The sequence below is a fragment of the Nelumbo nucifera genome, chromosome 3 (genome assembly GCF_055504915.1).
Source record: "Nelumbo nucifera cultivar China Antique chromosome 3, China Antique-T2T, whole genome shotgun sequence".
NCBI classification, from domain to species: Eukaryota; Viridiplantae; Streptophyta; class Magnoliopsida; order Proteales; family Nelumbonaceae; genus Nelumbo; species Nelumbo nucifera.
In genome coordinates, this window is record NC_142651.1 from 58,248,678 (window position 1) to 58,274,024 (window position 25,347).

At 35.9% G+C, this 25,347-nt stretch overlaps 1 protein-coding gene across 1 annotated transcript; it reads right to left on the reverse strand.

The window, feature by feature from the left end:
- Positions 1-6,653: 6,653 nt before the first annotated feature.
- Positions 6,654-12,307, reverse strand: LOC104602148 (putative pectate lyase 8). The gene is made up of 7 exons (XM_010265734.2): positions 12,035-12,307; positions 11,495-11,548; positions 10,350-10,409; positions 7,683-8,325; positions 7,481-7,584; positions 7,250-7,388; positions 6,654-7,118 (listed from the first exon to the last, which is right to left on the reverse strand). The coding sequence occupies exons 1-7, from the start codon at positions 12,133-12,135 to the stop codon at positions 6,897-6,899; spliced, it is 1,323 nt and encodes a 440-aa protein (XP_010264036.1). The 5' UTR covers positions 12,136-12,307; the 3' UTR covers positions 6,654-6,896.
- Positions 12,308-25,347: the final 13,040 nt, after the last annotated feature.

The window sequence follows — 25,347 nt, forward strand, 5'->3', positions numbered from 1 at the left end:
GACGAGGAGCCTCTCCGCATCCCCGTCTCCACGGGGATCCCCACTCCCCATGTTTCTTTATAATGTCAACCATTATATTTTTGTTTTTTATTTTATTCAAAAAATAAAAATAAAATAATTAAAATTTACAATCCTATTAGAAAAGATTCAAACATATTCAACCATATTTTTAAAAATATTAACATATAGACATATGTATACATATATACATAGATAAACGTATACGTATATATACATATATTAGCGGGAAACCCATGGGATGGGGATCGGGTCCCTGTGGGGTAGGGAGTGCTCTTCCCGTCCCCGCCAACGGGGATGGAAATTTCCCTATATCCGTTCCCGTGGGGGGAAAATCATTCCCATCCCCACCCCATTCGGGGAGAATTCCCATGGGGATTGGAGAAATGAGAAAAATTACTATCCCTAAGTTTGATAAACAACCCTGTCTAAAATTAATTATTGTTATTTTTGTATTGTAAAAAAAATATTAAAAGTAGCATATAAAATATAAATGATTATTAATTATTATATAAAACAATTGTATACTCTTATATGATTTTATTATTTATCTTTAACTTAACAAATCCTGTACATCGCACAGGTCCCTGTTAGTTTAGGAGATAAATATAAATTAGAGATAATTTAGGAGAAAATGAGATTATTTTAGTTAAGAACGAGAGAGAGATTTTAGGTCATTTTGTATGGGAAAGGAGGGCATTTTATTGATTGTTTAAAAAGTAACATGGAATAAGAAAATAAAAAATTCGAAAAAAAGAAAAAATTCATAGACAGACTGCTGTATATTAATATATATAGATTTTCAACTCAATGATAGAATTCGGGCATAAAAACAAAAGTCCATTACCTAATGTTGGTCCGAAGGATATATAGGTTTTGGGAGGGGTAGACTCAATAACATCTTCAACTTTGATACTTTTTGTTGCACAAAATATCTGCTCTGAAATTCAAACCCGCATTCTCGTGTTTGTCAGCTCGATATTTTACCATTATTACCAATTAATGGCACATTCTAGATGACTAGTTCATTCATGTTTCTCAATGTTGTCATTTCATTAATACCACTGAGATAGATAAGTACCTGTCATGCTGATGCAAAGTTCATAATAAATCCTCCCAAGTGGCTTTCTGAAGGCATTCATGCACAGAGAAGCTTATGTTAGTAGATTGAATGTTCCTGACTTTCTGCTGTGTAATGAAGTTAAAGTTGAACCTATTTAGCTTACTGACATTAGAACCTTGTGATGTAATTGAAAGATGGAATCTGATCGATCAAAAGAGGCACTGAGAGTAGTGCCAGACAACATTTTGACAGCATATGTACCACCAAATGGTACTTGATAATGTGCCAAACAAATTAATGGGGCCCAAATCCCTTGTGATTTCTGAAGCTTATCTATTCTAACTTCTAAGCATATACCACCTTACTCATCCCAATGGAGCTTAAAATGTCAACGGACCATTAATTTGTTGAGGATGATACAATTATACAATGTTCTACTGTAGAATGGAACAACTTAACAACAATTGTATACGTACGATGCATGAAATTCACCTTTTTCACATAAAATACAACAAAAATTACAAAAAAAAAAAAAAACCAGAAGGCCTTTATATGTTATTAATTATATAATCCGTTGGGAATAGTGAAAACCAGATCGAACCATTATAACCAATTTGATTGGTTTGGTTCTGTTGCATAGACCCAACCCATTGACAGTTTGACAGTTCTAGCCAAAGGCCCAAAGCCAAGTGACCATCTCAGCTATAGCTATAGGGTCATTGGCCCAGTGGGCCAGTTTTGGACAAAGAGAGAACAGAAAAATTGACCCATGTCATGTAGGTAAGGAGTGCATCACATGCCAATTATGGCACAGAGTCCCCACCTCACATGCAAGCAACATGGTATTGTTATTGTCATGATCTTGCCCGTGAATCACCAATATAATCATCGCTCCTTCTACCTTGTATGCCATGCAGCAGCTCATACCAATGCTACATCATTCCTCATGAAGATGTTGATTGCTTGCTTTGGGAGGAATTTTTTTTACACAGGCACAACATTAATATCTCAAGAACGTGTTGATTGCTTGCTTTGGGGGGAGTTTGTTGACACAGGCACACGGAGCAATGCTTGGAAGGAGAGTCAGATGGGGGAATTGACAAGGGATGGAGCCAAGGGGACCCATGGGATCCATGACTAGAGGTGTAAATGGGTTGTGCTCCTGCAGCTCGGCATCGCACGATGGTACGTGGGCTGTGTCAGGCCCGATACGATGGTTCGGCCCATGCTGGGCCTGGGGTTTCAGTTCCACGTGTCGGTATAGCACGATACAACTTGTTGTGCCACGGCCACACTCAGCTCCTGATGAATTAGCCATTGGGGGGGGGGGGGGGGGGGGGGAGTCCTCAACGGCTAGTTTCAGCTTTTTGAGGGGTTTTCATTTATAAAAATACCCCCAACAACTATAAACAGCTATATAGGGGGTATTTATGAATTTTGGTTTTGGGGGGGGGGGCATTTTAGATAAAGTGATAAATAACTTTACAATAACCAAAATACCTCTCCCAACAATTAAAAACAACTAGTTTATAGGGTATTTTGGGCAATTAAATTATTTTCAATTCTTATAAATAGTTATTTCCTCCACCATTCTCATCACAACAATTCAACAATTCTCTTAACCTCTTATCTAGTTTTCATACTCTCTCAAGTCTCAATCTCTCATCTCTCAAACATTATCTGATTCTCCAATTCTCAACTTTATTAGAGTTTCAACAAGAACGCTTGCTCAACAACTCAATTATCTCAAATTAGCAATTTGGAAGGCTTGGACTCTTGGAGTTGAAAGTCTTCAACCGTTGAAATCAAGTGGGATTCCAAACTGACAATCTGAGTAAGTGCAATTAAATTGATTTTTATTTTTTTAGAATTAAAAAAATGGTCAACTCCTCCCGAAACCAATTCCCCAACATGTTCAATGTTGATAATATTCAGTCGCAACATGGTAGTATTAGCACCGATATGGATGCTATTGATATTGACGGAACTTCCACTCTTAGTACTGATACTAGGGGGAAAAAAGAAGGCCACTAAGTTGATTACCCTAGTTTGAAAAAATATTTCAAGTATAGGAGGTTCAAGAGAAGGGAAAAAGAGATATTTGTCAAAAATGTAGGAAAGACTTTAGCTATTGTAGCAATGGTGGTACTGGCCATTTGGGAAGACATTTGCTCATCCATGAGAAGAAGAAGAAGAAGAAGAAGAAGAAGAAGAAGGGAGAGAAACAACACAAACACAAATTGGGCAGGAGGGTTTTGGTACTTTTAAATATTCTCAAGAAAAAATGAGGCAAGAATTAGCAAATACATTGTACATGTTGAACAACCATTTTTGTTAGCTGAAGATACTAAATTTAAAAAATGGTTACATAATTCTATAAATCCACAATTTAAAAAAGTTTCTAAGAATACTATTAGATTAGATGCTTTAAAAATTTTTTATTCATATAAAAAAAAATTAATTTATATGTTATCAAACCTTAATTCTAAAGTTGCAATTACTTTTGATATTTGGACTTTTAATTTAACATAAGTTATATTTGTGTTACCAATCATTTTATTGATGAAATTTGTTTTTAAATGACAGAATTTTAAGTTTTACTAGTCTTGAATGGCCACATACTCGCCCAACTATTGTTACAAGTATTTTAAATACTTTACATGCTTATGAAATTGATAATAAATTATTTTCTACTAGTTTTGATAATGCTAGTAATATCAACAATAAATATTTAAAATCTCAGTTAAAACCATGCTTAAATGGTAAATTATGCATATCTTACATTTATGTATTTAGGATGCTTTAAATATTATATTTACTCGTATTTCTAAAATTAGAAATTGTATTATATATATTAAAAGTTCTAGAGCAAGAGAAACAAGAATTTAAATATTTATGTCAAAATTATGGTTTAAAATATAAATATTTTATATTAGATATTAAATATAGATGAAATTCTACCTATACTATGTTAGAAAGTTGTATTTCTCATAAACAAATTCTTAGTGATTTTTATAATGCAAAAATGCCTACTAATATTATATTTGAGGAAGAATGGGAAATGACAACTTGTATTAGGGATTTTTTAAAAAATTTTTAGGATGCAACTAATGAATTATCGAGCATTTATTATCCAACTAGTTGTAATTTAACTTATCAATTAATGATAATTAGTGATTGTTTTGCAAAATATAGAAATAATCCATAATTTAATAGTATTATTGAAATAATAGAAAATAAATATAAAAAATATGGGGAGAATATTTCTCCTCTTTATTGCTTAGCTACAACATTAGATCCTAGGATTAGGAAAGATTCTTTATATATTTTACTTGAAAAATATTGTGAAAATATGAATATTGAAATTGAGAATGAAAAAAAAGAAATTAATAGTTTATTATTTGAAATATATAGTTTATATGAATCTGAAGTAACAGGGAATAATAAAAATTTTACAACTTGTACAATTGCATCTTCCACTTCTGAACTTGAGTTTAGTAGTTGAATAGAAAAAAATTTAATTTAATAAGTAAGAGGCAGAAATCCACTACCTCAACAACAAGTACATTTATTGAACTTAATTTTTATTTGCAAGCAAATTTTTCTACTTTAGGTGGTTCTTCCTTCACCTTAGAGGGAACAAATAATTTTGATATTTTAGCATGGTAGATTGAACATGCAAAAAATTATCAAGTTCTCACCGCCATGGCATGTGATCTAGTAACCCCTCCGGTGTCTACAGTTCCACTAGAGTCTTGTTTTAGTGTAGGTGTTGGACGACAAGAAAAGCTGTATGAATGATGAAAGTTTAGAGATGTGCATTTGTTTTAATGATTGGTTGGATGCTGAAGATAGATTACAAGACAAAGGAGGGCATGACACTACACCTGATATTTCATCTGAAGCAGATGATCAAGGTCAAGAACAACAGAAAAAAATGATGAAGTCAATATTTTTCGTATACTCAATAGTTGTATAACATTTTTAAATTATTGTATTTTTTTAATTTTATATAATTTATTTGGTTTTTTAATAACGTAAATTTTTATTTTCAATTTGTAGTTATATTGTATTTTTTATATTTTATTAATTTGTTCCATTTTCCAATTTTCGTATTTCATTCTTCCAACCATTGTATGCTTTGTATCATTCAAATTTAAATGAAATAAAATTCCTATTTTTCTTTCAATTTGTTATTCACTTTGAGTCTTTCTTCTTTGACTTCTTATTTAGTTAAATATTTTTTCTTATTTCTTTATTAGATTTCTTATTTTTTTTCAAATAGTTCCCAAATGAAAGTTAAATATTTTAGTTTTACTTGGTAAAGAAAAAAAAATAAAAAATATATAAAAAAAAAATTAATCTATCCCGATTTGGCCCATGCCCAAGGCTCGGCCTGTGGCCCAGCCTGACACGGCCTAGGCGCCCACCCAACCCAGGCCCACAACACGACATGGCACGGCATAGGTCCATACGGGCTTAGGCAATGGGACTTGTCGAACCAACCCCTAAATTATCCCTAGAGAGGGTGACACTAGCACACGTAGGATGGCACAACACAGCCCGTTTTACACTTTTAGCCATAACCCCCCTTTGGCCCAAAAATCCCTAATATTCCATGTAAATTTCCCCTTCCCCACTCCCCACCTCAATGGGTTGACCCCCTATGATCATCCATATTTATTCCCTCCATCCCCAATGCCTCTCATGAAAATTTCCTAACTCCGCCCCACCGATACCCGGAGGGTTCCTCCTAATCTGTTGAATAGTTTTAGGATCAGTAATGTGTCTCTAGAAAGTTAACATTGGTTGTTAACCATTTCTATTATTCTATATAGGGGCAGGCTGGATCGTTTAAGTTGCTGAACTGAATGACTAGTTGTTTTGTTTCAAGGGCATAATAATAACCCTAACTTCAGCCTCGGCCGTTTAATAAAAGAAAAGGCAACAAGTCATTGAAATGAGCCACTTCAATGTTATCAAACAGCCCCTTGGTTTCATTGGCTGGCTCAAGTCCTTTGTCTGGAATTGGAACTTTGCCGATGTCTTTTATGCACATATGGAGGCCTGCCGCTAGGCTCCTCTATCCTTTTTTTGCTTCTTTCCTTTTGGTTTGCTACTCTCTCTGTCTCTGTCTCTCCCTCCCTCTCTCACTCACAGAATATCCACAGTAAAACAAAAGACTGAAAGAGAATGAAGCAAAAGGCTATATCCATTGGTACAAAAGTAGAGAATATTTGCTGCTCTGCATTATCTGTAACAAAGTTTCCAATACTCGATCAAACATAAATAATATGCTTGTATGTTTTTTTTTTTTTTTAAGAAAAGAATCACAAAATCAGAAGAAGAGACACCACATAGAGACAGAGTGACAGGACGTTGAAACTGAGAGATGGGAGAAGGGACCGAGAGGACGGATTGAACGGAGGAGAGTGGCGACAGAGAGATAGGAAGATAAGAATGAGAAATAGAGGGAGAATTGAACAACTCTTCCGCACCCGCTCCAAGGTTGGAAATTTTCTCCTCAGTTGAAGCAAGCCGAGGTTGAACAAAGGGGGCACAACAGACAAAGTGGAATAACAAGGAATAATTGATATCGGTGTAACAATACAACATAATGACATGTGTAAAAAAAATGTACACTTGCCATGTAGGAAAAGATACAGACAAGGAGAGGGACCAGAATTAAAGGGTAGTACAATGTAGGATGCTATCATAATTAAAACAAAAAAACAAAAAAAAAAGAAATTTGACTATTTTCTTTTTTTTTTATTTTCCCTTTTTTTGATTTTTTTGACATTCAAATTGATTGATGCTAGCATCGGGAACCCTTGCGGCAGGACAGAGCACCAGCACCGGAAGTAATGGAAGCCACCATGGAAGAGGACTTTGCGCCCAGGCTTGAAGCCCTAGAATAACTGGCGGAGGCTCCAGCTCCGGATGGGGTGAAGTAGGCTCCATTCAGAAGCAAGTCTCCCTCGGATCTCCAGTTCCAGTTTTTCCAAACTCCGGAGTCTGTACTCACCCTCTTTGTCACCTGGCCGTGTAAATTCACCACCATTAACGATCAGCATAGTGAGCATATCAAATTGGATTCCATTAAATCCAGATATGGACATACAGAGGAAAACAGAAGCAGAGACGAATATCAGTAATTAACATTAGTACCTCCTTGGCAAAAGGGTTGGTCGGGGCAAGGTATCGGTTTCCCTGGCTGTTGATGGTGGGATTTGCACTTCCTCCAATGGCATACATTTCCCAATGAGTGTAGTCATTGTTCACAACATGGAAGTACCCATGTCTACACCTGTCATTGTAACAGTACAATTATCAGAAAACAAATTGGCGGAGATCCAGAGCAGTTTGTTTGATGAGGCTTTAAGGCCACATTATCTTTACCTAGGCATCCTCTGAATGAGGCCTTCTCCAAAATGGTTGTAAGCGATGGTGACTTGCATCATTTTGTCTCTCGTGTAAGAATCACTATGACCTAAAAGCATCACCTGTTTCACGTTATACTCGATGTTAAATACCGTCCAACAATTTCAAGTAGTCCAATTAATCCAACCCTACAGTCTAGAAAATAAGAAGCATAATATACCTCATTGTGGTGGGTGAAGTAGTTGTTGGAAATAGTGATGGCAGTCGAGCCCATGATAGCATCAACAAGGCCATCCGCGCAGTTGGAAAGAGAATTGTGGTCAACCCAGATGTGGCTGGATCCGAATATGGAGACGGCATCGCCGTCGGCCATTGTCCTCCACCCGTAGTGAGATGGGGAACTCCGGACCATGGCATTTCCGGTGGGCTTGCAGTCGTGGATGTGGATGCCATGGATGATGACATTGGTGATGAACTGGATGGTGATGCATGCCCCATTGGCGATGTGGACATTGACACCACGGCCATCGATGGTTTTGAAGCTGTTCATGATGAGCTCCTGCTTAAGAGTGATAACCATGTCACGCTTGAAGACGATCCAAAGGGGCTCGTCCTGGATGACAGCATGACGGAGAGTGCCAGGGCGAGGGTTGACGGGGTCATCATCACCAGGGTCAGTGACTACATAGAAGCGGCCATCACGACCACCGATAGCATTGCGTCCAAAGCCAATACCACAGTCGGCAAGGCGCTTTCGTCTAAGGTGCCACATTGGGTCGCAACGCCAGCAGTCATCGATGGGATTGCCCGTGCCACACGACAGGAAGCCTAAGTTCCTCCTTGCTGTGCTGTTACGTATGCTCCTGTACAGTAAAAAACATTGTTAATTAATTAATCATCATTATCATCATAAATGTTACTCAATCATCTTGAAAGGAAGCGATTAAGATGGAAGAATCCCATGAATTGATTTCTGTTTGAGAAGCCACTGTCAAGAGTAATACAAGAGATTCCTCTCTGCACTGTAGGCCGAAATTGGAAGTTGAAAGTTATTGGAATGCATCCATGTGCAAATCCATTATGAGGTGCGCATGTGCATCAATGCTGAGGACAGGGACGGATGGGTACGAAAATTCTCTCTGTTTTTCTATTTCTACCTAATATTTTGTTTTCTATTCTTCGTTTCTACATTTTCTATTAGAGTTTAGTCTCTATTCTAGAATAAGCTAAATTAAATAAATATAGAGGTGGTGAATTTCACCAGTGTGTCGGTGGAAGTACCAGTCTACAAACATGTTTGTGGCAACCAAATGGAATTTGAAGGAAGAAATGGAGAGTGATTTTGGCACATCCAATTTTTTTTTCAATAAACTGGGACATCCTGTGTGAGTAATTATAAAAGTCAAAACACTCTGTTTTTGTCTTTCTAAAAGCATGTACTTTACCAATGCTACCCCTTTTATCAAAAAATGGGATGTGCCCAAATCAATCCCCTTAAGAATCCGGCATCTGAGGGGACAAGGACGAAGTGTTCCTGTTGAATACAACGGATCGAACTCGCAAGTTGGAAGAAATGCGGGGTAGAAGCAGAAAGAACCAGAAAACATGTACTTCCAAAACAACCAACGCAGCAAGTTTGTCACGAGAAAAGGATTATAGAATTGAATTGAATACTTCTTTGCATTACACTTGTATTCAACTAAGCATGAATTAGTTGATTTATTGATTAATGGGTCCCAGCAAAAGATCTGATTTGAAGAATCTATGCAGCCACGAGGGTCTCCGGTGAGAGATCAGCAAGAGTCCCAATCTTCCTTGTCATCAAGACCGAATTAAACAACCATCATCTTTGTTGGATTCCTTTATTAGATATATACTCCCATTTTATACACAATCGAAGTAAAGAAAAAACTTCATTGGAGTATTTACAGAGGTTAAATAGTCTTATGGATAAGGGAAAAGGTGACATGTAAAAAATTTAATGCGTGATACGCGCGGATCTCACGGCAAAGGCCTGTAGGGAGACTGTAAAATAAAGAAGAGGGAAACGCTAGATGAGTCAGAATCCGGAGATGTGATTGCTGTTTGATTCTTCAGGCTCCAAAACCAAGCGGACTTTCACCAACACATTAACGGCTATGGAGAATGGAATGAGCTAGGAGCCTTAGGACTACCGGGAAGAAACTTGGGCTGTTTTTGGTTTTGGTTAGAAAATTAGAGAGAAAAAGAGAGTCATAGCCCTAGAAAAAAAAGATGAAACATGAAAGTATGAAAGATAGAAATTGAGAAGTAAAAAAGAAATTGAATATGTTCACTTTTTCTCCAACTTGTTTATACTTCTCATCGCTGTTGAAAATACGAAGGACTTAAGAGACTTGGGGTTGAAGTTTGACTATTTTCTGCAGGCAAGCGTCCTTCAGGATATTTCACTGAAGGACACGTGTTAAGGTTTCAATTTTCGTCAACCTGATTACGTGTCTACCAGGAGCGTCTTAATTCAAGGAGCGAAAATAAACTATTTCTCCTCCAAATCAGCTATAGCATAATAAATGATAGGATAAGAAAAAAGAGGAGAGTGGGGGCCGGAAATAATTAAAGTAAAACTAGTTGATTTATTGCGAGATGGGTAGTCTTTATTTTTGTTATTGATGAGTAAGGGCCATGTGGCTTCGTTCTTGTTGTAACGTGCATGTCATGTGAGTGTTATTTGCCTAGCTAAAAAAGAAGTGAGTTTTTCTGACCTGCGCCTACTCCCACGTAACTAGAAGTCATGGTGATGCCCATACAGAAGTAATATGTGAAATTAATTGCGGTTGCGATTTAATAAGATTAACAACTGAATCCATGTAAAATGTCGATTGAGAGAGAGAATAAATGGAAAACTCACATATCCACCATAGCAGCTACCTCCTCTGGATTGTCGACTGCGTGTTCAGCCTGCTCCAACCTGAAAGCCCCGTTATCCATCCAAGAGTTAGAAACCCATAAAATGGAAGAGACCGGAATTAAATCGTAATAGGCAGGCAAACAATCCCTTCGAACAGTTCAAGTTAAACCAGACTCCGCCGGACAAACAATAAGCACAGTCTGATCAGATCATTCAGTTAATGACCTTTTGATGATTTTTTTTTTTTAATTTTTTTGCCATCTCTGATCCCACTAGAATGAACAGTCACGTACTCAGTTGGACTAAATGGGCGAATGTAATCAAATTTCTGCCCTTTTCCTTTCTGTCATCAAGGAAAAAGTGAAAAAGTTGGTCAATTCCTTTCAGTGGGTCTGCCAAATTGGCAAGTTCCCATTCAAGATCTCTGACTCGGAGTTGAAAATTTTCCCATAAATTAACAACAAATCCGCCAATCAGAGTTCTTTGCAATAAAACAAATTCGGTTTTTTAATTTTCAGTAAAAACATTGTTAAATTACGTACGGATGGTTAATAACACAAATACCCGTATCTTCTGCATACGGAATTGTTCGAAGGCAATCCCGGTAAAACCGTAAAAACGTATAAGAGAGAGAGAGAGAGAGAGATCAGAAGCAGGCGACTCGTCGGAGGCCGGAGTTCATACAAAATAACTAAATTTCCCTCCTCAGATCGTTAAGGCGATCGTTCAATTGAGAAACGAAAAACGAACGGAAAGGAATAAAGAACCAATATTCGGGAATGGTATAGGAAATGTGAAAAAGACTGGTGCCAGTCATGTGTCTAGAAACTTGGGGTCATTGTTTGATGAAAACTGAAAAACCAATGGGAGCTTTTATCCTCGACCTGGAGAGTTGAAAATGAAAGACTGGTACGGGACTTCGGGAGAAAGAAGCTAACGTGATAGAACAAGCGATCCAGATTTTCGGATCTCGATCTCGATGGTTAAGATTGCCGCAAGGTTTCGGTGGATCCATGGAGGAATACCTTACTATCCAGATCCACCAGGAGACAATGCGGAACAGCGGAAGGCTTAGATCCGCCACCAATTAAGGAAAAGTGAGCAAACGAGAAGAGCAACTGAAATCACTGATTAGTCTGACTGACCTGTCCGCCTTTGATGAGTTCTTCGAGCTCTGCAGCTGCTGCGTGCCTTCAATCCTGTATTGAGAAACGAATCATTGTGAACTTAGAGCTCCGAGAAACAAATTTAGTTAAACTCTAAGAAAAAAAATGAAGAAAATAGAAAAATGATGAAAGCGCTGCAATGTTGAGTAGGATCTTCATGAATGCAGAAGCAGAAGTTGAAAGGACAAAGAGAGGCACTCTATCAAGTCAAGAAACCTCTAAAACTCTGTTTCACCTGAAAATTTATCCTCATTTCCGGAAGAACCAGGGAGAAAATAATTCAAAAGCACGTAATGAAGCAAAATTGTCCGTGCTTGAATTAAGAAAAAACTAAAATCAAAGAAAAAAAGAAGGGAAAGCAATCTCTCATTGTCTAAACGTTTCCGAAGCTTGAATCCTTGAACAGAGAGAGATAGGACAAGCAGAGAACTCAAACATCCCCAACACTTCTCTGTTTCTCAGTAAGAATTCCTCATTCCACAACCTTCAATGGCTTTTAGAAACACAATTAACTTATACCTCGAATCCGAAACCTGCTCCTTCGCTACTCCCGCCATTACGCCAACGAGCAACAACAGAAGCACAAAACACAGCGAAAACCACCTCGGGGAAACTGCCATTGTTGTCTCAGAGATAGCTCAACCCCTTTCTCTCTCTCTCTCTTCTGAATCTCTGTTCGCCCTCTTCTCTGTTTGTCTCTCTCACTCTGGAGTCTGGATCGCTTGATTGATTCTCTTCCCAGATATAGAGAGAGAAAGAAAGCCACAACAAGCGAATAGAGTCGAGTCAAATAAACCTTCATTGAGACCTCCTTTTATAGAAAACGTTGGCCTAACTCCGTTAATTCAACCCCCTTCACCATGGTTAGGCTAATTAACTCCATTCTAACAGTTTTAACCCCCTTTAACCGCCACTAACGGACTTTCGATCTTCCCACGTGTAAACGCTGTCGGCCACAGCCACTCCCGTGCCCATCTCTAGCTGGGTCCACACATCTTCCACGTCACCATCTGCATCACCGGATGTTGCCGATGATTGTACGGATTTCCCTCCTGCTCCTTATTTCTTGCCTTTTTTGGAGACACGATTATGCTCCCATGCAACACCCAAGCGGTTCCCATCATAACACGATTTCACGCGTGTCCCACTCCTACACGATTTCGACTTATTTACTCCTGTTCCCGTGTTCCGCCAAGCACCATAAAACGGGTTGAGAACTAATTTGCCTGTATTTGGCCCGACCCGACCATTTATCTGGCTTAGTGCCACTCAGGCTGGTCCTAGGGCTGTCAATGGTTCGGGTCTACCTAAAAGAACCAAATCAATCAAACTTATTACGGTTCAGTTTATGTGGTTTTGTCCGGTTAATAATCGGGTTGGAATTAGTTCTTAAATTGTTGGTTAAAATATAAACAGTTTCTATTCTAATATCATTTTTGTTAAGTTTATTTTATCAAATCAAGGTTTTAAATTGTTGTTATCATAGGTAATTCAATTACTCTGATTAATAATCGGTTTCAATTATGGGTCTGCTATTGAACCGATTGATTTAGGACTGATACACTCTGTCCCGAAACCAAACCCGACTCATTGACAGCTCAAGCTGGTCCCCATTCATCAATTCAAATCGATTGTCGAGTTTCCGTGTATAAATGAACAAAAGGCAAAAAGGGTCAATGGATCGTATCACAATAGAGCCTCCGGGCCGGGTGGGTGGGTCCCTTGAAAAAACGGTGTGGATTCTTTGAATCAATCAATCCTCCCTTTCTTTCCATTGTTTCTGCTAAGAAACCGTTTTTGTTTCCTTTTCTTCATGTTGGAAGATTAAGATGGAATCATGGAACCCACCTAATCAACAATTTACAGTCTTTGGCTACACGCCAATGTGAGAAAAACCGCACGGATTGGGTTAGGGTTTACTTGTGCTCTTTCTTCTCCTTTGAAACAAGGCCAGATTTTGTAGGCCACATTGTTGCAATATCATAAGCCATATGATTTAAGGGTCCGTTTGGTTCATAGTCGGCAATCAGAATCGGAATTAGAATTAAAATCCTCTGGAATTGGAATTGGAATAATCTATTCTTATAGTCTGTTTGATACAGACAGGAATGGGAATGGAAATTAAAATCAGCAGGAATGATATTTCATTCTCAAAGAAGGGACAGAGAATGGTCATTCTCTCAAATGAGAGAATGTCATTCCAACAAGAATGGGAATGGGATTCCAATTCTGCCCAATCAAACAGTTGAAATCGGAATAGCCCATTCCAATTCCGATTCCAGATCTCTATTCCCGTGAACCAAACAGGGCCTCAATTGCTTTTTAAAACCGATTGTCTATTTATATTTCAGGCCAATCGACTCTCTAATAGACCTTAAATTATTCGAATTAATAAAATTTGCGGTCACCACCCCTCCAATTCTAACAACCCAAAATGCGAACACTATTTGTACAGGTCATTTCATCACATAAGTAATTGGATTAGACCCAAGCCAGATAAGATAACAGGTTGGGGTATGGATATACTCTGTATGTTCCCTACCATAAAAATGCTGCACATGGAGATCCATTGAAATGGTTCAATGGAACCCGGCCATCGCATCGCTTCCCCCGGACCAAAAACTCACCTTATTGTTGATGAGATGGTCTCTTCATCATAATCTCTGAATACGACAAGAATTTCCATCTTCTTGAACATGTATTGATCTCCAAATGCCAAACAGTTGAATTGGATTTCGAAGGATATCCATTGGATACAGATTTTAGGGTGAATTTAGTCCAGGAAGTAGAGCATTTCAGTGAAACAGTCTCAATCTATTATCACATGCAGCATACCAAATGGACATCACCTATCATTTCATTTCTCTTTCTATGTACAAAGAATTTATTCCAATTTCCTTTCATTCATAATGAAAGATAAGAGAATCAGAGATGCTTATCTATTCATTCCTTCACTAATGAAATGCATCAAAGAAAAGTGCAGTCACCATCTCCAGAACTGACTTCGGATTTCCTGCAGTTTTTCATACAATTTATCTGTGACAGGTAGAGCTGTCAATTGGGCCAGTCTGGTTTGGGATAGGGTAGACAACCAATTGGGCCGGTCTGGTCAGATAATCGGATCTGACCTAATTGGACCGGATTAATATTAATAAAAATGACATTAAATATTATATTGTTTAAATGTTGATGAAACAAATGCTTTTTTAACCAAAAATTACCCTTCTCAGACATAAAATATAAACAAAATTTACATGAAAACTAGGAGGCCATTATTAATTATGTAATCAGTTTGGAACAGTAAAAATAAGTTCGCTCAATTATAATTGAGACTCATATAATCAGTTTGGTTGATTTGATTCTATCGGGTAGACCCGATCCAAAGAAATATTGTTAGTTAATAATGGAAAAATATAAAAATGTTCTATAACTAACATGTAGTCATGTAAGTTTGGGGTCAAAAGATTGAAAGCAAATAAGTAAAAAAGTAATATCCACCTTCCCTTTGGCTCATTATGGAAGAAAATGCAGGGGTTGGAGGAAAAAGAAAGAAAAAGCTGATTTGATGAGCTTGCTTGTCTTGTCTTGTTATCTACTTTGTTGCTTAATTCTGGAAATCCTTAAAGCAAAAGCACAGTGCAATGGCTTCAGAATTCTTACTTTCTTGATTTTGTTTTATTAAGTATTTCTGACCAAAGTTGGATTGGCTTCTGATATGGGGCTTACATTGCTTCACGGATGCCTGTTTTTTTAATGTACAGAAGATTGAGACCCAGATTGACGGGTCCCGTCCCGGGTAGAAGACATAGGGCAGTCCAAAAATCAGAACATATATTCAAGTGATCTTATCCGTACTGTAGAGAATTGGACGGTGAGTAAATATCCATATCAGATGCATCATATGATCAGTCTGGATTTTTGTTTTATACAATAATATTCAATATTTTCGGGTGGAATTCCGTGTGTCCTGATTCGGTGTGGATTCATGTGGGATCTGTTTAAGCTCCATAATCAGACTGGTGTAGTATGTGGCAAACTCTTGGGTATGTAACACAATGGATTAGGCATTGGATCCGGAGTACCCGACCCATCTAAGGATGAGCTGAGCAGTTTTACACCTGATACAGAAGGGGCTCTGTTTGGATAAGATTTTGCATTAAGCTTTGCGCTGTGGGACAGTGGGAGATATAAATGAGCGCGTTCAGTAGAAATTATTTTTAAAAACAATTTAATAATAAATGCATAATTTTTCCAAGTTTATCCAATGCAACCTAAGTTGCTAAATTTAATCTCCTTGGATTAAAAAAAAAAAGCTTAAAAATATTGTTTTAATCTAATCAGATGGTTAAAAGGGAGAAATTATTGACTCCTACCTAGTCGGGAAATTATGTCGGGCCAAATGTAATTTTGGCCCAAACTTAAGATTTTAAGGTTAGGATTTACAAATTTAAGGGTTTAGGGTTTATATTTTAAATTTTAAAGTTTAAGATTAGGTTTAGGGTTTAAAATTTAGGATTTTTATATAAAAACCACACGGTGGATCAGATCATGATAGGAGTGAATATGTGTCCATTGAAAGGCATGACCGTGTTGTGTTTTTTAACCAATGATAATACCACCCCATGTTAGGCTGCATTTGGAAACGATGTAAAAAAGTGTGAATATAAATATGTAGAGTGTAAAATGGTACATATAAATTGCAAAGTTGGATTAGTTTGTGTAGTCCTTTATGTTTATTATCAAAAAAAAAAGTTAGGTTAGTTTTGCATTGACAAATTTACCTTCTTACCAAAAAGATTTTTAGCTGCAATGGATACAAACACGAATTCCAATAGAGCATATTCTTTTTTTATGAAAAGTTCATTTGAATGTAAATTTACTTTTATTTTATTGATGTACTTTTGCATTTTATTATCAATGTAAATATGCATTGGCCTGTCATTTGTCAATGCATAAATGTAATATTGCCAAATAGACAAAAATGAATCAGAGTGCAAATTTACCATGAACCGGGATTTACACTCCATTTGCATTGTTTCCAAACGCAACCTTAGTGATAAAATAAATTTCTTAAGGCTGCGTTTAGAATCAGTATAAAACATCATTGGTGTAAAAGTACATCGATGACGTTTTACACTGAACTGTAAAAGTGAATGTTGCTTTTTGAAAAATGCAATAGGTGAAGGGTGTAAAGTTTTACATCAATAAAATCAATGTAGTATTTACATTGACAATCAATGTAAAACTTTACATTTGATAGGTTTTAAAAGTTTTACATTGATTATCGATGCAAAACTCCACCCCATCCAAATGTATGTAAAATTGAACTGGAGTGAAGTTTTATGTTAATAATGATTATACTTTCGTTTCAAACGTGAATAAAATCGAATCAGTATAAACTTTTACATCGTTCTTGATTTACATCAATTCCAAATACAACCTAAAAAAAATTTGATTTATATCGATTCCAAACGCAACCTAAAGAAATTTGACTTAAATCATGTCAAGTGTTTTAAACGTAGTATTGATCAGTGGGCGTATTTTATCGGACATGTCATAAATTTATTGAGTGCTTATTGACGGATGTGCCTTAGAGGCATTAGCTCACTGCAACGCCCAGACATCTAACAAATAACAACTTCCATGTCCATTAACAATACATTTATTCCACCCATCTTTTATTGGAGTACAGATATGCACCAACAGCACTAATCCCGCAAACTCATTCATGCGGCAACGGTGCCAGTTTAGGGAGGATTTTATAAATTCAAGATTCTTTTCGTTTCTCTAAGCCTTCTGACCTGTATTTTTTTCAAAATTTATAGTCAATTGGATTTTGAAAATCCAAATTCAAATTGATTTATGAAAATGCAAAATTCTTCTTTATTCTATTTTCTCTGCATTTAAGGATAGAGTGAATTAGATTTAAAACCTACATTTAATTTCTTATTATTTTTTATTATATAAAAATAATAAATAAATAAAAGAATACAAAAAATAACAAAATTCCAATTATTTAATTAAAATATATAAAAACTAAAAACACAAACCATCACTTATCCTTCACATAAAATTCTTTCAACAATACACGAGTTAGACTTAGCCTAATACCATACTTTTGAGATTGTAGAATCTCAAAATCTACTCCTGCCCCTAAACTCATCATCCTTCAAGAATAAAAACCACCCTAACAGGAAGGATACCCACTGATTAGGGTAAAAATTGCCTTCCCAACACAAGACAAAACAACCAATGTTGCATCTCTGTGGGCGGATCCAACTAAATTGGATCTCATTAGGGACACATGACCCGTTTATATAGATACCCATTCGGATATTATAATGAAATACAAGAAGATTGGAAAATTGTATCTGACCTAGATAGTTGCTGGCTGTATTACACTCAGTCAGATCCGGAGTAGCGTGAAAGTTAGAATATGGATCTTGTGGATATCCGATCCTACGGCATACAGGTACAGGGAAAAGAGCATGTGGTATATCACGGACCCCACCCGCTCCATTCCATGCCATTTTTTGCGTATCCCCGGTCCCACCATCTAACAACAGAGATAAGATAGCTGGAAATGGCATGTTGGCAATCTTGACCATCCATTTTTTTCTTGAAAACCCGGACCTACCATTTTATTTTCTAGCTTCTAGGGATTTCATCTAACCCGTTCATATGGAACAATGATCAGCCAACGACATATAACCGGAAAGAGTTTTACTATGCTGCATAGAGTCATTACTATTGTGCCAGGTGTAAAGAAAATAATTAGGGGGAAATGCCAACTGTCGCATGTGCTTCAGATGTCGGAGGACAGCGACATCACACCTAAGATCTAAATATGGATCCTCCTACACTGTAACATTCCCTCGTTTACCATTAGCACATTCTTGGTTTAGGGTTTGTGTCCGACCAACTTTCTCTTAATATGGCCGGTCCGCGGCCAAATTTAGCGGGAGCGGAGATAAACAGGTATTTGACCGAAGAGCGGTGGCTCCCTCCGACGACTCTCCGAGAGAGAGAGAGAGAGAGAGAGATGGGCACTTAGCGCTCATTAAGGGGATCGATTGGACGGTCAGTCTTTGCTTCCGGAGTAATTGACGGTCTTTTTCTATTTTTAAGTTTTTGACCCGTCTTCTTTATATTAGGAGTCTTATTTGTTAATGCAAATGGTGCAATCCCAACAGAAATTGCTGTGTGTGAGAGGAAAGAAAGAGAGAGAGAGAGAGACAGAGAGGCTGTTGGGTTGTTAAAGGTGCCTCCCTTTTCTCAACTCTTTTGACGAATCTAATAAGTAGGACCCATCATACTTAACACCATTTTTATCTCACTGAGAACCACAAAATTACAATTTAAATTAACCTTAATAGCCTTCTCTCTCTCTATCTCTCTATGAGATTGAGAGAGATGGGAAATGAAAGCATACTAAATGTCTTATTGTCTAACCTAATTTTAGCAGAAAAATGGCTGGTCCAATGGTCATTACCTCAGTCAAGGGACACAAAGAGATTGTTAGATGCACATCATGTGGGTCGGCTCTATCAGTTTCTTTCAGATTGGTCACCTTCCAAACTTATTAGCCTGGGTGTAGAAAACAACCCAAGAGAAAGGAAATGCATGCAATATGTCATGGGTATTAGGTAAATTGATCAAATAAGGAAAATGCATTCTTAATTTTTATTCATTAAAATCATTCTCGTACCGAAAATCAGCAAACTATTAAAAAAATGATAAAGACGTCTAAAATTGAAAAGAAAATAAAATAATCTTGTAATGCGTGCCAATTTCGAGTTAGATTAGTCAAAGTAAGCAAATATCACCTTGATGATCTTCATGTCTGACTGCTGGTCATAGCCTCTATTAGGTTGTAATAGACTAAATGTTGCTACCAGCTATCCTTTTCATTTTAGAAAGTTGGACTTAACCCATGAAATAGTTGCCATTGACCTAACCAGTGCGGTTGTGGTCAAACTTTCACAACTTGTAAAGGTTTGTAATTCACCCATTGCCAATGGTGCTCTTTGAATGTAATCAACAAGTAGAAAGCTACATACTGGTGCACCATATGCAAATCAATTGTGTTTCTACCAAACAACGGATTTATTATTCTATGTTCTAGCTTTTCTTCTTCCGGTGCAAATCCTCCATTGTTTTAGAAGAGTTGCTCTTTGAATGTAATCAACAAGTAGAAAGCTACATACTGGTGCACCATATTCAAATCAAATGTGTTTCTACCAAACAATGGATTTATTATTCTATGTTCTAGCTTTTCTTCTTCCAGTGCAAATCCTCCATTGTTTTAGAAGAGTTGCTCTTTGAATGTAATCAACAAGTAGAAAGCTACATACTGGTGCACCATATGCAAATCAAATGTGTTTCTACCAAACAATGGATTTATTATTCTATGTTCTAGCTTTTCTTCTTCCGGTGCAAATCCTCCATTGTTTTAGAAGAGTTATACCATAAAATTTACATACATTTTGTTTTATTGAGATGCATTATATTCCCTACTTTATTTCTTTCCTACTATTGATATTGATGTGTTTCTTGAAGCCCAAGTTGGTAAGTGTAAGTGAATAAGTCACTACAAATCAGTATGCTGTTGAAATCCCTGAGGAGGTGTTGAGTTTGATGGAAATTAAGAGAGAAATAGAAAGTTTAGGAAAGATTATTAAGGAATTTTACAAACTAAACATAGCCTAACTTCATTGTAAACCTGTATTAAATGTTATTCAAGATTTAGTTACTAGAAAGATTATTATGCTATCTATATATGATATACTAGAAAGATTAAACCATTTAAGATAAGTGATCATCTAAATATAGATTCATGTTCAAAGAGGGTGTTTGGTGGAGCTATTAGAATTTGGTTTCATTTATGAAATGCATAAAACAACAGTAATATATTTTTTATAGCTTAATTATAAAAATTCATTTAAGTAATCCATGCATACAGCATTAATATTTAGATCAAGTTATTCAGTTTTGATAAGAAAAAGAAATTATTATTGTTATTATTATTATTATTATTATTATTATTATTATTATTATTATTATTATCTGAAATTGTTAAATGCAAAACATATGTACATTTTTAGTAATAGTACCTAGAAGAGAGCCTTTTGATTAAGGCCTTCAAAGCACATATATAACACATGCAGTCTTATTGGCGCTGATGCTGGCATGATTAGGGTTCTCTATGGTGGGCCTTCTAGGAATCTATGAGAGGCAAAGGGTAGAAAAATTATGAGTAAATATAGCTAAAAGTAAAACAAAATGGAGTTATTTGATCCATTTCTTTCTTTGTTGTTGAATTAGACAATAAAGGGGGTGTTTGGTACAGTGGCATTGTGATGTTGTTGCATTTTGGGTTGACCAATACAAATTTGTGAGGAATGTATTATTAAATCATATATGAGTGTCATTTCAACTAGAAAAATGCATATATGAGAATAATCAAATTTGGCGTTTTAGGTAGAAATAGCAATTTGACTGATCAACTTAAAAGTTTTCAAAAAATTTCAAGTAGAAAAATCTCTTTCACACAAATTTGTATTAATCAGCCTAAAACGCAAGAGCAACACAATGCCACTATACCAAACGCCTCCAAAATCATATATTTTATAACTTAGTTATAAACTATATATTATTAATATTTAGATCAAGTCATATAATTTCGATAAGGATAATAAAATTCTTCTTCTTCTTCTTCTTCTTATTATTATTATTATTATTATTATTATTATTATTATTATTATTATTATTATTATTATTATTATTATTATTATTTGAATAGTCAAATGTAAAACACATGAACTCTTACTAGTATTTAGAAGGGGCATTTTTTGAACAAGGCCTCCAAACACATGCAATATTGTTGGTGATGATGTTGTCATTATTAGGGTTCCTTTTGGTAGGTATTCTTGGTATTTATTTGGAGGAACCCTTATTAACTCAAATCATTCTCCTTGTAAAAATAAAACATAAGAAAAATGAAATAAAGAAAGCATTTTACTTTGTACTACCCCATACTTTTGAAAATCATATTTTGCTGGTAAAGTTTGTTGAAAAGTGTGGAAAAATTAAGAATATATTAAGTTGAAATGCTAAAAATAAATGTAAATTAAGAGATTTGATTCATTTTGTCATTAAATTATAACTTTGAGAAGGGAGAAAGTTGGTCAATGGGATTTTGGTTCCTGTCAACCATGATACTTATGTTCTATTCCAGATTAATGTGGGGTTCGTGGAAAATTTGTTTTCCATGAATATGATTACCCATCTCGCAGGTAGGGGAAGTTGCCAACACTTGGATGACTTTTTATTTACTTATTTACCTGAGAAATAAAAGAACATGGGTAAATGCACTTACGTGCCTGGGTAAGCAACTTCCAGAAAAGTGAACAAGGCCTTAAAATAAGTTACACAGTTTTGATAAGAACAATGAAATTATTATTTTTTGAAATTGTCAAATGTAAGGCTTATGCACATTTATCTAGAGGAGACCCTTTTGAAATTAAGGCTTTTAAACACATACAATCCCGTTATAGACAATAAAAAAAATATGCAATCTTGTTGGCAATGCTGCTATCATGATTAGGGTTCTCTTTGGGGTCCTCTAGGCATCTGTGGGAGGAACTGTTACTAACTCAATTCATTCTTCTAGTAAGAAGAAAAAACATAAGAAAAATAAGATAAAGAAGGCATTTTACTTTGTACTACTCCATACTTTTGGAAATTGCATTTAGTTGGTAAAGTTTGTAAGCATTAAAGTGTGGAAAATTAAGAATATATTAAGATGAAGGCCTTGTTCACTTTTTGGTAAGTTACTTACCCGGGTAATGTCTTTCGTGGGAAACACTTATCTGGGTAAGTGCATTTACCCATGTTCTTTTATTTCCCATGCAAACAAGACAATGACCATTTTAGTCATAGAAATCCATTATTACAAGGGGCATTTTTGTCCCATTCAAGTGTTGGCAACATTCCCTCAAGTTGGGAAAGTTATTTACCCACTAGGAGATGGGTATCACTTTCCCTGGTCCCCACATAAATCTGAAAAAAGAACATGGGATTTTTGGTCAATGGGAATCAAAATCCCATTAACCAACTTCCCCCCTCCCCCCCCCCCTCTCAAAATCCAGGAAAAGAATGCCCCTGAAGTACTAAAAACGAAATTATATTAAGAGATTTGGTTCATTTTTTGTCATTAAATTATAAATTTGATTGGTCACTAAAATCTTATTTTTTTTATAGATCAATTATAAAAATTCATACAAGTAAGCCAAAAAACATTAATCTTTAGAACAAGCAATGAAATTATCATTATTATTATTTGCAATTATTATTAAAGCGCATGCACATTTACGAGTATCTAGAGATCATTTTAAAAATAAGGCCTTTAAATTAACAGATGCAATCCTGCTAGAGTCTATAAGAAAAAATGAAATCCTGTTGGCAATAGTGTTGCTGGCATGATCAGGGTTCTCTTTGTTGGATCTTTCCAGGTCTTGTACTCAGTTCATTCTCTTAGCATGGAAAAACTAAAATAAAAATAAAAATAAAAACGGCATTTTACTCTACCAGATCAAATCAGCCCCCACAAGACTGCACCCCACAACACCCCACACACATCCCCGCCATGTATTGAGAATATCTCTCGATGATAGTACCAGAAATGATGATGTCATCATTGGGAGATGTTCTCAATACATGGCAGGGATGTGCTGTGGGACGTTGTGGGGTGCAGTCTTGTGGGGGGCTGATTTGAACTCTTAGTCTACACTACCTCACACTTCTTAAAACCACTTTTAACCAGTAAAGTTTGTAAGTATTGAAAAATTTGCGAAAAAAAAATAAAAAAAAAAGAAATAAAGCAAGCATTTTACTCTACAGTACCTTACACTTCTTAAAACCACTTTTAACCAGTAAAGCTTGTAAGTATTGGAAAAGGCTAGAAAAGATTAAGAGTAAATACAGCTAAAATGCTAAAAAAAATCATATGAGTTGGTAAGCCAGACAATATTAATCTTTAGATCAAGCTATGCATTCTTGATAAAGATAAAGACCTTATTATTACTATTATTATCTGGAATTAGCAACTAGAAAGCAAATGACCTTTTTGAGTAAGACCTCCAAACATATGTAGTCCTGTTTGAAATGCTGCTGCCATGATTAGGTTTATCTTTAGTGGGTCTTTCAGGCATTAATGGGAGGAACCATTATTAACTCAATTCGTTCTCCTAGTAAGATTAACTCAATTCATCCTCCTGGTGAGAAAAAATGAAATAAAGAGGAATTCTACTCTATACTATCACATACTTTTGAAAATCACCTTTAGGTGGTAAAAATCCAAAGATAAAATAACATTATTTGTTTTATTTCTTTGTCATTAAATTATAATTTAGATTTTTTTTTTTTTTTTTGTAGGGGAATCGAGGGTGGGGTAAAGCAAGGTGCATGTAAGGTTCATTTGCCAAAGCCAAGTAGACCTATGATCCTAAGTGGTGGTGGGGGGGGGGGGTGCCATGCGACCATCTATTGGGCAAGACACATTGATTAGAATCTTATCTTCTATAGCTTAATAATAAAAATTTATATGGGTAAGCCATGCAATGCTAGCTATACAATTTTGACAGGGACAGTGAAATTATTATTACTTGAAATTGGGGAATGTAAAAGCACATGCACGGTTACTAGTATTCAAAAAGATCATTTTAAAAATAATGTTTTTAAAGACACGCAATCCTAATGGTGATAGTACTATAATGATTAGGGTTCCTTTTGGTGGGGCTTCCTGGCATTTTACTTTGCTCATTCTCTCAGTAAGAAAAATTAAATAATGAAATAAACATGTCATTTTACTTTTTGCTACTTCATTCTTCTTAGGATCACTTTTAATTGGTAAAGATTGTAGTGTTGAAAAGGGTAAGAAAATTAGGAATAAATAAAGGTAAAAGGCTAAAAATCGAATATCATAAGGCTTGATCTACCATAAATTTCCTACTAAAATGCTCCTATATTCAAGTTCAAGTTTGATTTGAACTCTATCAGCACTGAATGAAGTTGAATTGATCCTAATCGATGGCTCAGATAGTATTATTATTTTTGATGATCAAAACTAGCTAAAAGTAATATTGATGAGCCTAAGACAGTTAAGAGTAAAATGTCTTCTTTATTTTAGTTTTGTTTTCTGACTAACTGGTTAATAACTAATAGTTCTTTCGACATGCGGTTGCATAGCCGCAAAAGAGAACGGAGAACCCTAATCATGGTAGATCATCATCAAAGAGGATCGTATGTGCATTACTATTATCTGAAATTGCCATATTTACTAGTATTTAGATAAGACCTTTTTGAATAAGACCCCCAAACACATCCTATTGGTGCTGATCTACCATGATTAGGGTTTTCTTTGGCGGCAATGCAAGCACACGTGGAAGTAACCATTATTAATCAGTTCATTCTCTTAGTCATAAAACAAAAGTGAAATAAAGAAGCCATTTTACTCTTTACTGCCTTAGACCACCAATCAAAATCACGTTTGGTTTGTTTTTAAAAATCAAATTGGAAAGCTGCTCTATTCTATATTTCGGTTTGACTGTTTGGGTTGAATGTATTAGATGAGCAAAAATAATAATGTCATCTGACTCATCAAGTAGGGGTGCAATCGAATCGAGCTTTAATCGAATAGTTTAGACTCGAATTCGATTAGATTCAATTTAGTTTATGCTAATTGATTTTTAAATTTAACCTGGATTCAAATATAAGAGTATTTTAGTCAAGTTGAGCCAAGATATGCCAAAATTCAGCTTGGCTCAGTTCAA

Bases quoted from the DNA above. Each gene is read 5' to 3' on its own strand.
- LOC104602148 (XM_010265734.2), bottom strand. From the start codon at position 12,135: ATGGCAGTTTCCCCGAGGTGGTTTTCGCTGTGTTTTGTGCTTCTGTTG. The intron at 10,410-11,494 runs GTCAGTCAGACT...CGGGGCTTTCAG, and splicing joins AACTCATCAAAGGCGGACAG to GTTGGAGCAGGCTGAACACG. The intron at 7,585-7,682 runs GTATATTATGCT...AACGTGAAACAG, and splicing joins ACTTCACCCACCACAATGAG to GTGATGCTTTTAGGTCATAG.